This window comes from Ranitomeya imitator, chromosome 4 (genome assembly GCF_032444005.1).
Source record: "Ranitomeya imitator isolate aRanImi1 chromosome 4, aRanImi1.pri, whole genome shotgun sequence".
Classification (NCBI taxonomy): domain Eukaryota; kingdom Metazoa; phylum Chordata; class Amphibia; order Anura; family Dendrobatidae; genus Ranitomeya; species Ranitomeya imitator.
The window spans coordinates 364,582,774-364,597,084 of record NC_091285.1 but is presented as its reverse complement, the minus strand read 5'-3'; the positions used below and the strand labels follow the sequence as shown (position 1 = coordinate 364,597,084).

Sequence of the window (14,311 nt, the reverse complement as noted above, 5' to 3'; positions counted from 1 at the left end):
ACCTTAAACACACAAAAACAGATACACTACGCTTTTTTTTATTCTTCCATGTGAATGAAGTTAGTGACGTCCTGAATTGTTTTTGTTTTTGTCTTCAATTAGTTATTGCTGTACCCTTGGTGTAATATTGGCAGTCTATCTATTCCTGGGAAAATGTTCCCATGTTTTCCCTTAATTAATTAATTTTCTGTTTCTCTCTGGACATTGACTTTCTAAACCATATAATATAATATAAGATTACAGTCTCAAAGACACACATGAGGCTCTAAGTTCAGGATGAGCAATCAACAGCCCATCAGGGCATTACAGTCCATATGCAGACTGTGGAATATGCATGTGTGAAACAGCATAAAGCTTGGGTCAGATGGTTAATGTTTTAGTTAGTGTGCAATGGACAGCATGCTTATGTAGGAACTAGATGGTGGCCCGATTCTAACGCATCGGGTAGTCTAGAATATGCATGTCCACGTAGTATATTGCCCAGCCACGTAGTATATTGCCCAGCGACGTAGTATATTGCCCAGCCACGTAGTATATTGCCCAGTCACATAGTATATTGCCTAGCCACGTAGTATATTGCCCAGCCACGTAGTATATTGCCTAGCCACGTAGTATATTGCCCAGCCACGTAGTATATTGCCCAGCCACGTAGTACATTGCCCAGCCACGTAGTATATTGCCCAGTGACGTATTGCCCAGCCACATAGTATATAGCACAGCCACGTAGTATATTGCCCAGTGACGTAGTATATTGTCCAGCCACATAGTATATTGCCCAGTCATGTAGTATATAGCAGAGCCACATAGTATATTGCCCAGCCACGTAGTATATAGCAGAGCCACATAGTATATTGCCCAGTCACGTAGTATATAGCAGAGCCACGTAGTATATTGTCCAGTTACATAGTATATTGGCCAGCACAGAGCCACGTAGTATAGAGACTTAAAAAAATAAATAAACATATGCTCACCATCCGAAGGCCCGTTGAAGTCCTGCTATACTTACCATCCGCCGCCTTTCCCGCTCCTCGCCACGCTCCCGGGACTGCTCCATTGCAAGCGGCAGCTTGCGGCCCCTCCGCTGATGTGAGCAGGACCTATGATGACGTCGCAGTCACATGACCGTGACGTCATGGCAGGTCCTTGTCGCACACCAGCGCTGGGACGGGAACGGAAGCTGCCGCTTGCAATGGAGCGGTCCGGGGAGCGTGGCGAGGAGTGAGAAAGGCGGCGGAGGGCGAGTATAGCATGCTGCCATTAACCCTGTGTGAGCAGTGAGTGGAGGGGATTACAGGGCGGGCAGTGAGTGCAGGGGAGTAGGGGAGGGACTAATCGGACTGTGCCCATTGCTGATTGGTCGCGGCAGCCATGACAAGCAGCTGCCGAGACCAATCAGCGAACGAATAACCGTGACAGAAGGACAGACAGACAGACGGAAGTGACCCTTAGACAATTATATATATAGATACTTTATGCACCAATGGACACCAGTGATATTTCACATGAACTAATGGTCAATGTAAAAAAGAAATCACCGTATGCATCGGTTTAGTCCAGACAATACATGTAAATGTAGCTAGCTCCTGCATGGGATGCTGCACAGCAAGCCAGACATATCTGCAATTTAGGCATCCAGCCTAAATCAGTTATTTCACAAACACCTATTAATATGTCACATTTAAAAGGGTTGTCCACTACACAGACAACTCTTTCTCAGTCCCTATATTTTCCCCTAGTAAAATGGTAACTTCTATAATCGCCTCCGGTACTGGCGCCGTTCCAGCAGTGGTGGCTCTGGCTCTTCCATGAATCGCAAGGCATTTTTATGTCATGCCATCCCTGTGGCCAATAAACGCTGACTTCACTCTCCCCACCTTGTGACAAATCGCATACATCTGAAGGAAGTGAGAGCTGCTGCTCTCACACTTCCTCAGGATGTGTATGAATCATCTGAAGGTGGGGAGTGTGAAGCCACCACTGATTGGCCACAGGGATGGCATGACATAATGTCACACGATCCTTGGAAGAGCCAGTGCCTGCTACTGCTGGTCTGGTGCCAGCACTGGAGGTAAGAATATATTTTTCTATTTTACAAGTGGAAGAATACAGACTGAAAACGAGCTGTCTGAATAGTGGACAACCTCTTTAAAGCCATTGTTGTAAAATTACTCATGGGTGGCAACTAGGTAAATTTAGGGGTGTGTTTTTCATGTGAATGTGTAAACTTTTTTGATTTAACTATCTAAACCTAATGAATTTTGCCACTGATTTTAACTTCTATGGCAGTTAGCATTTCTTTGTTTATTTCTTCAGAGTGACATTTTATTTATTTTCCTTACTATATTGGGTTATCTTTGCTTTTCAGAAGCACATAAAATGAGAAAATGTTTTGCCACCCCCTGCTATTTATCAAATCTGGCAGAATTATTATACTTTTGAGAAGGCTACTGTACATCCAAATGTCACACTCAATTCGTCTTTTTATTAGTTCTTCTCTACCAACCTTGACTTTGTAAATGAGAGAAAAAGTCAGAGATGTGTAATAAGAAGCAATTTCAGTCCCTACACAGAAATGAAGCATCTTAAAGGTGTAATTTCACATAAAGCGAAAGTGAACTAATGGCAAAGATGGATGTTGTGGGTCAAACCAAAACTGCCTGTGACCTTAACATGGAACACAAACAGCCAGTCCAAGCACTTTAAAGGTTACTCAATATTTCTTGCCTTCCTTTCTGTCAGCAGCTCGGTGGCTGGGGCACGGAGGTTGGGTGTTACTCTGACCCACGAGTCTCAAGTCACAGAACTCAATTTCTGTGTCTCAATTGTTTGTTCCGTACTAGAAATGTGTGAAAAAAAAATGAAAGTAGCATAGCGGGCCGGTGTTGGGACTGGTAAACCAAGAGGCCTACTGGTATTTCTTTCTCTACACATAAATGATGTGACCCGCTCCTTCAGTTAATGATTGTCTCGCTTTTTTCTTTATTATACCAAATGGCAACCCTGTAAGCCGGCATTGACTGTGACTTACAGCATCTTACAAATGTGTTCATGAGCCTTTGGCAGTGACGTAACTTGAAGCTTGTGGGCCCAAATGCAAAATATCCAACAGGGCCCCAACTAGTGCTGATATTTAAAGGGACACTGTCACCTGAATTTGGAGGGAACAATCTTCAGCCATGGAGGCGGGGTTTTGGGGTTTTTGATTCACCCTTTCCTTACCCGCTGGCTGCATTCTGGCTGCAATATTGGATTGAAGTTCATTCTCTGTCCTCCGTAGTACATGCCTGCACAAGGCAATCTTGCACAGCGCAGGTGTGTACTATGGAGGACAGAGAATGAACTTCAATCCAATATTGCAGCCAGCATGCAGCCAGCGGGTAAGGAAAGGGTGAATCAAAAACCCAAAAACCCCGCCTCCATGGCTGAAGATTGTTCCATCCAAATCCAGGTGACAGTGTCCCTTTAAGGGTTTTTCCACCCGAATTTACCACAGCATGATGTAGGGACATAAACCCTGATTTCAGCAATGTATCATGTATTAGGCTCTTTGCTGCAGTTTTGATGCTTTATTTGCTGCAGATCTATGAGTTCTGTAAGTAATAAGCTCTGTATAACCCCACGCAAACCACTAATTAGCAGCTTCCTGTGTGTACACTGTGCATAGGCAGAGCTCATAAATATGGAGGACTACATGGCAGCAGGGTTACCAGTAGAGATGCGTGAATTTGTTCGGGTCCCTGCTTAGTGAACCCGGATACAGTGCTCCTGATAATCAGGTGTCCAGCACCGCAGCTGCATGTGTCGTTTCTGTGTGACAGTCACCACACATGCATGGAGAGCCTGTTTGTTGTGGTCTCCATGCATGTGTGGTGACTGTCACACAGCAGAGACACATGCAGCTGCGGCGCCGAACAGCTGATCAGCCGCAGCGCTCCATGTCTCCGGGTTCCCGCTGTAGCTTATTCAGTAGGCGCTATAGTTTGCTGAATAAGCAGGGACTCGAACAAATTACTAGTCCTCTAGTGATCATCTCCTGCTGATAAAACAGTGATTTTATCAAAACTACATCAAGCAGCCCAGTAAGGGTTTGTTTACACAACCACCGATCGGTACACATTTACCAATAGGTTGTAATTTAATAGTCAGGTACACCGCAGTAAATGATATGCACTGAACAATCGGTAGCAGATCGTTCAGTGCACATAGGCTGCTAAGAACCAAATAGCGCTGAACAAAAAACAATTTCACCCTCGTTAGGTGGTCTGCAGCCTGTTTACACTAACAGATTATTATGGACCAAGCGTTCCCAAGAACAGTCATTCACAGTGATCTTTCAGTGTAAATACAGCTTAAAGGGCATCTGTCACCAGGTTTTTGGTATGTAATCTGTGAGCACCACAATAAAAAGAGACCCTGATTCCAGTTGTGTGTCACTTACTAGGCTGTGATTTGCTTCTTTATTTTTTCTTCGATAAAATCAGTGTTTTATCAGCAGATCATCACTGCAGGACAACTGGCCTCGTGCCTCCTGGTTCAACCAGACCCCCAACATTTATTAGCAGCTTATTATTATTTATTAGCGGCTTATTATTAGCAAGGTTATACACAGCTCAGCAACCGAGCTCTGCTAGATCTGCAGTAGAGAAAGCTTTGACTCTATCATAACTGCTGCACCCAGGAAACTAAGTGATACATTGCTGGAATCCGCGTTTCTGTCCCTACCTCATGAGGCTGTCAGATAAAAGCAAAAATCTGCTGACAGATTGCATTTAAGTGATACCTCCCTGGAATACGGTTTCGTCTTTTATTTCTTTTCTTTTTTTTCTGTTTACCATGTATTATTCAAATGTATACTCTTGAACTGTCAAAATCTCAATCCTTAGACCTAATTGTGTTGTTCTTTTATCATTTTCAGGTTTCTTTTCTCCATGGAAAAGTTCCAAGCCTGTGAGTCATTATTTATATTGATTTTGATATTCTAGATCTGTTGGGGATTGTGACTGCGGATAAGAAGTTGACGTAGGGTGGACAGTAATAACCATATTTTCAAAAATTATAAAATGAATGAACATTTCTTGAATTGCAGATGATGGAACGATGGGAAAATCAAGGAAGCCCACAAACGAGTTTATCAGCACCATCAGTACCACCAAATCTCCCCTACCCACCAACGCTACATCGAAGTTCATTTCCTGATTCGACAGATGCCTTTGATCCAAGAAAACCCGACCCTTACGAACTCTATGAGAAATCAAGAGCAATCTATGAAAGTAGGCGTAAGTACAATTATTTCTGTGCTAAAAATAGCCTTCAACTGCACGCAAAAATGAAAATTAGTATTTTGTCCAAACTTTAACACATTATTTGCAACTAATTTTAAAACAACAATGAAATATTTTGAAGGAAAACTTTAAATGTAAGCAAAATCTTAATCTTTATAATTAGTTGATTAGTAAAGCCATTTTGCAGAGTGTTATTGCATGTGCTTTGAAGGCTATTTTTGCTTTGCTTTAATTTTTTACCAGACAATTTCAGGAAATCATAAAAACATTTAGGCTATGTGCACACGATGCGGATTTAGTGCGGATCCACAGCGGATTTTTCCGCGCAGAAACGCTGCAGATCCGCACTGTGATTTACAGTACAATGTAAATCAATATGAAGAAAAAAAAGCTGTGCGGATGGTGCGGAAAAATCAACGCGGAAACGCTGCGAATTTAAAAGAAGTGCATGTCACTTCTTTTGTGCGGATATGCAGCGTTTCTGCAACCTTCCATTATAGAAATCCGCAGTGGTAAAAGCTGCAGAAAATCCGCACAAAATCCACATCAATTCCGCATAAAAACCCGCACAAAATCCGCATAAAATCCGCGGCAAATCTGCACCTGCAGATACTGCCAGGAGATGCAGATTTTGTGCAGAAAATTCTGCACCCCATTCCGCAACGTGTGCACATAGTCTTATAGTATTAAGAGGCATATTAACTGAAGTGGGTCATGTTAAATGGTTGGGCTTTAACCATTCACAATTGTAACTTCATCATCCAGGGGTCAAAGTCAAGAACCTGGGGAGAAGACAGAAGCAGTTTATTACAGTTTCTGTCTTTTACTGGATCTCTGATAGCTGGCTCAGTTACAGTGGGAACGAATGAAACTAAAAAAAATGTTAATCAGAGAACTTTTATAACCTTTGGGAAACAAATTATATACAATACATAAATTGTAAAAACCTACTCATCATAGGTGTGCACACAACTATAATAACCTTAAAAAACAAATTCAGCAGGTTGTTTGTTGTGAAACATACATAGCAAAAAACAAGGTAAAAAAAAAAACCAAAACAACCTTTAGCCTCTATAGAAAAAATATATAAATTAACCAATAATTTACGTGTCCCCAAATCAATGCTAATAAATATTACAATTTGGCCCCCATAAAACAAAGCCTCATACAGCCAAGTCAGTGAAGCAATAAAAGAATTATGGCCGCTGAAAATAATTTCAAAAATGAAAAAAGTTCATGGTCGTTAAGACGCATTCAGGCCTGGTTACTGTGTGTATCAAAAGTGACCAGTGTGTATGCAAAAATACATTGGGGCTATTTCATTAAGACTTGCGTTGCGCATACCAGTCTTAATGAAGGGCTTGATGGAGTATGATGCTCTAAATCCATCAAAAGGTGCAAACTAATTAAAAAATCTGCATATTTGTTTGTCTGTTTGCCTCGCCAGAGAAACTACTAGTCAGGGACCGGGATAGCATTTCTGGCATCGGTTTTAATTAATTAGACAGTTGGGCATAGCCACGCCACACGCTAGCTCATCCTACAGCTTCGCTCGTTTTGTCAGAGCTGGCCGAATCTGGCTTGAAAACGTAAAAAGTTACAAACTTCTTCCACAGAAACTTTGCAGCTTTTCAGTGTTTAATGCCAGAGGACTGCTGTAAACGCTATGATGAATTGTCCCCATTATTTTAAAATAATTTTAAAACCCAAGATAAAAATCAAAGTAAATTTAAGGTCTTAAAAAAATTATTTCAATAAAATACTTATCGAGGTTTTTCAGGGCTTTAATATTGATGGCTTGTATTATATACTGTATTTTGTGGATTATAAGACTCACCAGATTATTAGACGCACCCCAAATTTCGTGGGAGAAAATAATAAAATGGTGGTGCTTTTTATAATGCGTGCACCTTATTGCTTACCATGAGTGGTGACTGCAGTGGCGCGGGGTCCGAGGAGAGAGAAAAGGGTGTTCGGAGATGCAACGCTGTAGGTGTTCGGTGGTGCAGGGGATCTTGTCACCTGAAATCTCGGTGCCAAGATCTGGACCTGCACATGTGCCGCACCCGACGACCATTTTACCACCACAATGTAAACCATGGAAGTGCGGGGGCTCCGGGCTTTAAAAAAATGTTGGCGGAACCCCCACACCACCGAACACCCGCAGCACCGCACCTCTGAATACCCCCTTTTCCCAGCCTGAGGCCTGCAGCATCGCCTTACTCCTGCCTCCACCAGGAGTGACCCTGCTCAGCTGCAGCCGGTAAAGTATATTTGAATTATAAGACGCACCCCCATCTCCCCCCAAATTTGGTGGAAAAAAAGTGTCTCCTAGTCCGAAAAAAATGGTATTACAATGTATGGAACTGTGCTCTTCCCCATTACCCATCTATAGGATCGGTATTGGAGACCATATATGGAAATTAATCTTAAAAATGTGATGGTGGTAACTAATGTATCAAAATTTTAGCCCAAATGGCTCTGTTTGCCATGTTCCTGTTTTCTCCAGCATATGACACACATTGCTGGCTGTCAATAACTAATAACTGAGCAGTGAGCTTCTCTCCAGAAGAAATGGGCTAGACCTCAACGGCTGACAAGATTCTTCCTTGTATAGTCAGTTCAAATGAAATCAATCTACTTATTCCGCATGTATCTGATTACTTTTATTTTATAATCAGTGTTTTTATGTAACATTTGAAGTCCAGGACTATTAATCATTATTGAATGAAAGCGTGCTGGCGTGTCATTAAGTGCTGAGGCCGTTGGCATTAGTTTAGGTGAATGCACTAGTGCCAGAATCTTTCTAAGTGAGACATCAATCATATACCCTCAGATGAGGTGTTAGAAACTACAGCAGAGCCGCGCCGCTAAGCTAATTTCTGTAGAGAAAACAACATTGATTTTCCTCTCTGTACGATGTATTATTTTTTTTTGTTTCTGCTATTAAGCTAAACTACTGATAAGAAAACCTCACAGTTGGCATCTAATGTCTGCTGCTAAAAGGCATTACAGAAAAGTCTATCAAACTTGGCCTCCAATGGACCCCATAGCTCTGCTGTACAGGCGGGTGGAATTCCTAATACATGAATTTGCATTGCAAATGAAATTGTTCCAAACAAGATATCTGCACTATAGCATCAAACATTAATCATCTGTAGAATATAATGAGCACATAGTGCGATCTTCATTAGTGTACCTGTACTTTTATTAAGGTGCCTAAGATGTTCAGTGTCCTCTTAATTTTAGACAATTGGATGATTTGTCTTCGTTATTTTGGGCAGAACAGATTGAATTTTTCCCATCAGTTATCAGTTACAATGTACAGAAGCGTCTTTTTAAATCCCTTTTTATAATCTGAGTTAATGAACAACTAATATATAAGGCTAGGTTCACATTGCGTTCATTGACTACGTTAACCCCTTCAAGACCCAGCCTATTTTGACCTTAAAGACCTTGCCGTTTTTTGCAATTCTGACCAGTGTCCCTTTATGAGGTAATAACTCAGGAACGCTTCAACGGATCCTAGCGGTTCTGAGATTGTTTTTTCGTGACATATTGGGCTTCATGTTAGTGGTAAATTTAGGTCAATAAATTCTGCATTTATTTGTGATAAACACGGAAATTTGGCGAAAATTTTGAAAATTTCGCAATTTTCACATTTTGAATTTTTATTCTGTTAAACCAGAGAGATATGTGACACAAAATAGTTAATAAATAACATTTCCCACATGTTTACTTTACATCAGCACAATTTTGGAAACAAAATTTTTTTTTGTTAGGAAGTTATAAGGGTTAAAATTCGACCAGCGATTTGTCATTTTTACAACGAAATTTACAAAACCATTTTTTTTAGGGACCACCTCACATTTGAAGTCAGTTTGAGGGGTCTATATGGCTGAAAATACCCAAAAGTGACACCATTCTAAAAACTGCACCCCTCAAGGTACTCAAAACCACATTCAAGAAGTTTATTAACCCTTCAGGTGCTTCACAGCAGCAGAAGCAACATGGAAGGAAAAAATGAACATTTAACTTTTTAGTCACAAAAATTATCTTTTAGCAACAATTTTTTTATTTTCCCAATGGTAAAAGGAGAAACTGAACCACGAAAGTTGTTGTCCAATTTGTCCTGAGTACGCTGATACCTCATATGTGGGGGTAAACCACTGTTTTGGCGCACGGCAGGGCTTGGAAGGGAAGGAGCGCCATTTGACTTTTTGAATCAAAAATTGGCTCCACTCTTTAGCGGACACCATGTCACGTTTGGAGAGCCCCCGTGTGCCTAAAAATTGGAGCTCCCCCACAAGTGACCCCATTTTGGAAACTAGACGCCCCAAGGAACTTATCTAGATGCATAGTGAGCACTTTGAACCCCCAGGTGCTTCACAAATTGATCCGTAAAAATGAAAAAGTACTTTTTTTTCACAAAAAAATTCTTTTAGCCTCAATTTTTTCATTTTCACATGGGCAACAGGATAAAATGGATCCTAAAATGTGTTGGGCAATTTCTCCTGAGTACACCAATACCTCACATGTGGAGGTAAACCACTGTTTGGGCACATGGTAAGGCTCGGAAGGGAAGGAGCGCCATTTGACTTTTTGAATGAAAAATTATTTCCATCGTTAGCGGACACCATGTCGCGTTTGGATAGCTCCTGTGTGCCTAAACATTGGCGCTCCCCCACAAGTGACCCCATTTTGGAAACTAGACCCCCCAAGGAACTAATTTAGATGCCTAGTGAGCACTTTAAACCCTCAGGTGCTTCACAAATTGATCTGTAAAAATGAAAAAGTACTTTTTTTTCACAAAAAAATTCTTTTCGCCTCAATTTTTTCATTTTCACATGGGCAGTAGGATAAAATGGATCATAAAATTTGTTGGGCAATTTCTCCCGAGTACGCCGATACCTCATATGTGGGGGTAAACCACTGTTTGGGCACTCGGCAGGGCTCGGAAGAGAAGGCGCGCCATTTGACTTTTTGAATGGAAAATTAGCTCCAATTGTTAGCGGACACCATGTCGCGTTTGGAGAGCCCCTGTGTGCCTAAACATTGGAGCTCCCGCACAAGTGACCCCATTTTGGAAACTAGACCCCCCAAGGAACTTATCTAGATGCATATTGAGCACTTTAAACCCCCAGGTGCTTCACAGAAGTTTATAACGCAGAGCCATGAAAATAAAAAATAATTTTTCTTTCCTCAAAAATGATTTTTTAGCCTGGAATTTCCTATTTTGCCAAGGATAATAGGAGAAATTGGACCCCAAATATTGTTGTCCAGTTTGTCCTGAGTACGCTGATACCCCATATGTGGGGGTAAACCACTGTTTGGGCGCACGGCAGGGCTCGGAAGGGATGGCACGCCATTTGGCTTTTTAAATGGAAAATTAGCTCCAATCATTAGCGGACACCATGTCACGTTTGGAGAGCCCCTGTGTGCCTAAACATTGGAGATCCCCCAGAAATGACACCATTTTAGAAACTAGACCCCCAAAGGAACTAATCTAGATGTGTGGTGAGGACTTTGAACCCCCAAGTGCTTCACAGAAGTTTATAACGCAGAGCCATGAAAAAAAAAAAAAAAATTATTTTCTCAAAAATGATCTTTTAGCCTGCAATTTTTTATTTTCCCAAGGGTAACAGGAGAAATTTGACCCCAAAAGTTGTTGTCCAGTTTCTCCTGAGTACGCTGATACCCCATATGTGGGGGTAAATCACTGTTTGGGCACATGCCGGGGCTCGGAAGTGAAGTAGTGACGTTTTGAAATGCAGACTTTGATGGAATGCTCTGTGGGCGTCACGTTGCGTTTGCAGAGCCCCTGATGTGGCTTAACAGTAGAAACCCCCCACAAGTGACCCCATTTTGGAAACTAGACCCCCAAAGGAACTTATCTAGATGTGTGGTGAGCACTTTGAACCCCCAAGTGCTTCATAGAAGTTTATAATGCAGAGCCGTGAAAATAATAAATACGTTTTCTTTCCTCAAAAATAATTATTTAGCCCAGAGTTTTTTATTTTTCCCAAGGGTAACAGGAGAAATTTGACCCCAATATTTGTTGTCCAGTTTCTCCTGAGTACGGTGATACCCCATATGTGGGGGTAAACTACTGTTTGGGCACATGCCGGGGCTTGGAATTGAAGTAGTGACGTTTTGAAATGCAGACTTTGATGGAATGCTCTGCGGGCGTCACGTTGCGTTTGCAGAGCCCCTGATGTGCCTAAACAGTAGAAACCCCCCACAAGTGACCCCATTTTGGAAACTAGACCCTGAAAGGAACTTATCTAGATGTGTGGTGAGCACTTTGAACCCCCAAGTGCTTCATAGAAGTTTATAATGCAGAGCCGTGAAAATAATAAATACGTTTTCTTTCCTCAAAAATAATTATTTAGCCCAGAATTTTTTATTTTCCCAAGGGTTACAGGAGAAATTGGACCCCAAAAGTTGTTGTCCAGTTTCTCCTGAGTACGCTGATACCCCATATGTGGGGGTAAACCACTGTTTGGGCACACGTCGGGGCTCAGAAGGGAAGTAGTGACTTTTGAAATGCAGACTTTGATGGAATGGTCTGCGGGTGTCACGTTGCGTTTGCAGAGCCCCTGGTGTGCCTAAACAGTAGAAACCCCCCACAAGTGACCCCATTTTAGAAACTAGACCCCCCAAGGAACTTATCTAGATATGTGGTGAGCACTTTGAACCCCCAAGTGCTTCACAGACGTTTACAACACAGATCCGTGAAAATAAAAAATCATTTTTCTTTCCTCAAAAATTATGTTTTAGCAAGCATTTTTTTAGATTCACAAGGGTAACAGGAGAAATTGGACCCCAGTAATTGTTGCGCAGTTTGTCCTGAGTATGCTGGTACCCCATATGTGGGGGTAAACCACTGTTTGGGCACACGTCAGGGCTCGGAAGTGAGGGAGCACCATTTGACTTTTTGAATACGAGATTGGCTGGAATCAATGGTGGCGCCATGTTGCGTTTGGAGACCCCTGATGTGCCTAAACAGTGGTAACCCCTCAATTCTACCTCCAACACTAACCCCAACACACCCCTAACCCTAATCCCAACTGTAGCCATAACCCTAATCACAACCCTAACCCCAACACACCCCTAACCACAACACTAATTCCAACCCTAACCCTAAGGCTATGTGCCCACGTTGCGGATTCGTGTGAGATATTTCCGCACCATTTTTGAAAAATCTGCGGGTAAAAGGCACTGTGTTTTACCTGCGGATTTTCCGCGGATTTCCAGTGTTTTTTGTGCGGATTTCACCTGCGGATTCCTATTGAGGAACAGGTGTAAAACGCTGCGGAATCCGCACAAAGAATTCACATGCTGCGGAAAATACAACGCAGCGTTCCCGCGCGGTATTTTCCGCATCACGGGCACAGCGGATTTGGTTTTTCATATGTTTACATGGTACTGTAAACCTGATGGAACACTGCTGCGAATCCGCAGCCAAATCCGCACCGTGTGCACATAGCCTAATTCTAAAGGTATGTGCACACGCTGCGGAAAACGCTGCGGATCCGCAGCAGTTTCCCATGAGTGTACAGTTCAATGTAAACCTATGGGAAACAAAAATCGCTGTACACATGCTGCGGAAAAACTGCACGGAAACGCAGCGGTTTACATTCCGCAGCATGTCACTTCTTTGTGCGGATTCCGCAGCGGTTTTACAACTGCTCCAATAGAAAATCGCAATTGTAAAACCGCAGTGAAATGCGCAGAAAAAAACGCGGTAAATCCACCATAAATCCGCAGCGGTTTAGCACTGCGGATTTATCAAATCCGCAGCGGAAAAATCCGCAGAGGACCAGAATACGTGTGCACATTCCTAACCCTAACCCTACCCCTAACCCTACCCCTAACCCTAGCCCTAACCCTAACCCTACCCCTAACCCTACCCCTACCCCTACCCCTACCCCTAACCCTACCCCTAACCCTACCCCTAACCCTAACCCTACCCCTAACCCTAACCCTATTCTAACATTAGTGGAAAAAAAAAAATTTCTTTATTTTTTTATTGTCCCTACCTATGGGGGTGACAAAGGGGGGGGGGTCATTTATTATTTTTTTTATTTTGATCACTGAGATAGATTATATCTCAGTGATCAAAATGCACTTTGGAACGAATCTGCCGGCCGGCAGATTCGGCGGGCGCACTGCACATGCGCCCGCCATTTTGGAAGATGGCGGCGCCCGGGAGAAGACGGACGGGACCACGGCTGGATCGGTAAGTATGATAGGGTGGGGGGGGACCACGGGGGGGGGGATCGGAGCACGGGGGGGGGGATCGGAGCACGGGGGGGGGAATCGGAGCGCGGGAGGGGTGGAACGGAGCGCGGGGGGCGTGGAACGGAGCACGGGGGGGCTGGAATGGAGCACGGGGGGGTGGAACGGAGCACGGGGGGGGTGGATCGGAGTGCAGGGGGGGTGATTGGAGCACGGGGGGGTGATTGGAGCACGGGGGGAGCGGACACGAGCACGGGGGGGAGCGGAGCACAGGGCGGAGGGGAGCCGGAGCAGTGTACCGGCCAGATCGGGGGGGTGGGGGGGCGATCGGAGGGGTGGGGTGGGGGAACACTAGTATTTCCAGCCATGGCCGATGATATTTCAGCATCGGCCATGGCTGGATTGTAATATTTCACCCGTTATAATGGGTGAAATATTACAAATCGCTCTGATTGGCAGTTTCACTTTCAACAGCCAATCAGAGCGATCGTAGCCACGAGGGGGTGAAGCCACCCCCCCTGGGCTAAACTACCACTCCCCCTGTCCCTGTAGATCGGGTGAAATGGGAGTTAACCCTTTCACCCGATCTGCAGGGACGCGATCTTTCCATGACGCCGCATAGGCGTCATGGGTCGGATTGGCACCGACTTTCATGACGCCTACGTGGCGTCAAAGGTCGGGAAGGGGTTAAACGGACTACGTTACACCACGGCATAACGCGGTGTAACGTAGTCCGTTAACGCCGCCATTGAATGCAATGGCGAACGCATCGCTAGCGCACGCCCACA

At 43.5% G+C, this 14,311-nt stretch overlaps 1 protein-coding gene across 4 annotated transcripts in view; it reads left to right on the top strand.

Moving 5' to 3' along the window:
• Positions 1-14,311, top strand: part of MAGI2 (membrane associated guanylate kinase, WW and PDZ domain containing 2) — a 1,646,639-nt gene that overhangs the window by 1,424,949 nt on the left and 207,379 nt on the right. For all 4 annotated transcript variants that reach the window (XM_069765141.1, XM_069765140.1, XM_069765143.1 and 1 more), the window contains 2 exons: positions 4,916-4,947; positions 5,087-5,276. In XM_069765141.1, the coding sequence (XP_069621242.1) occupies positions 4,916-4,947; positions 5,087-5,276 (222 nt within the window). The remainder of the gene's footprint in view (positions 1-4,915; positions 4,948-5,086; positions 5,277-14,311) is intronic.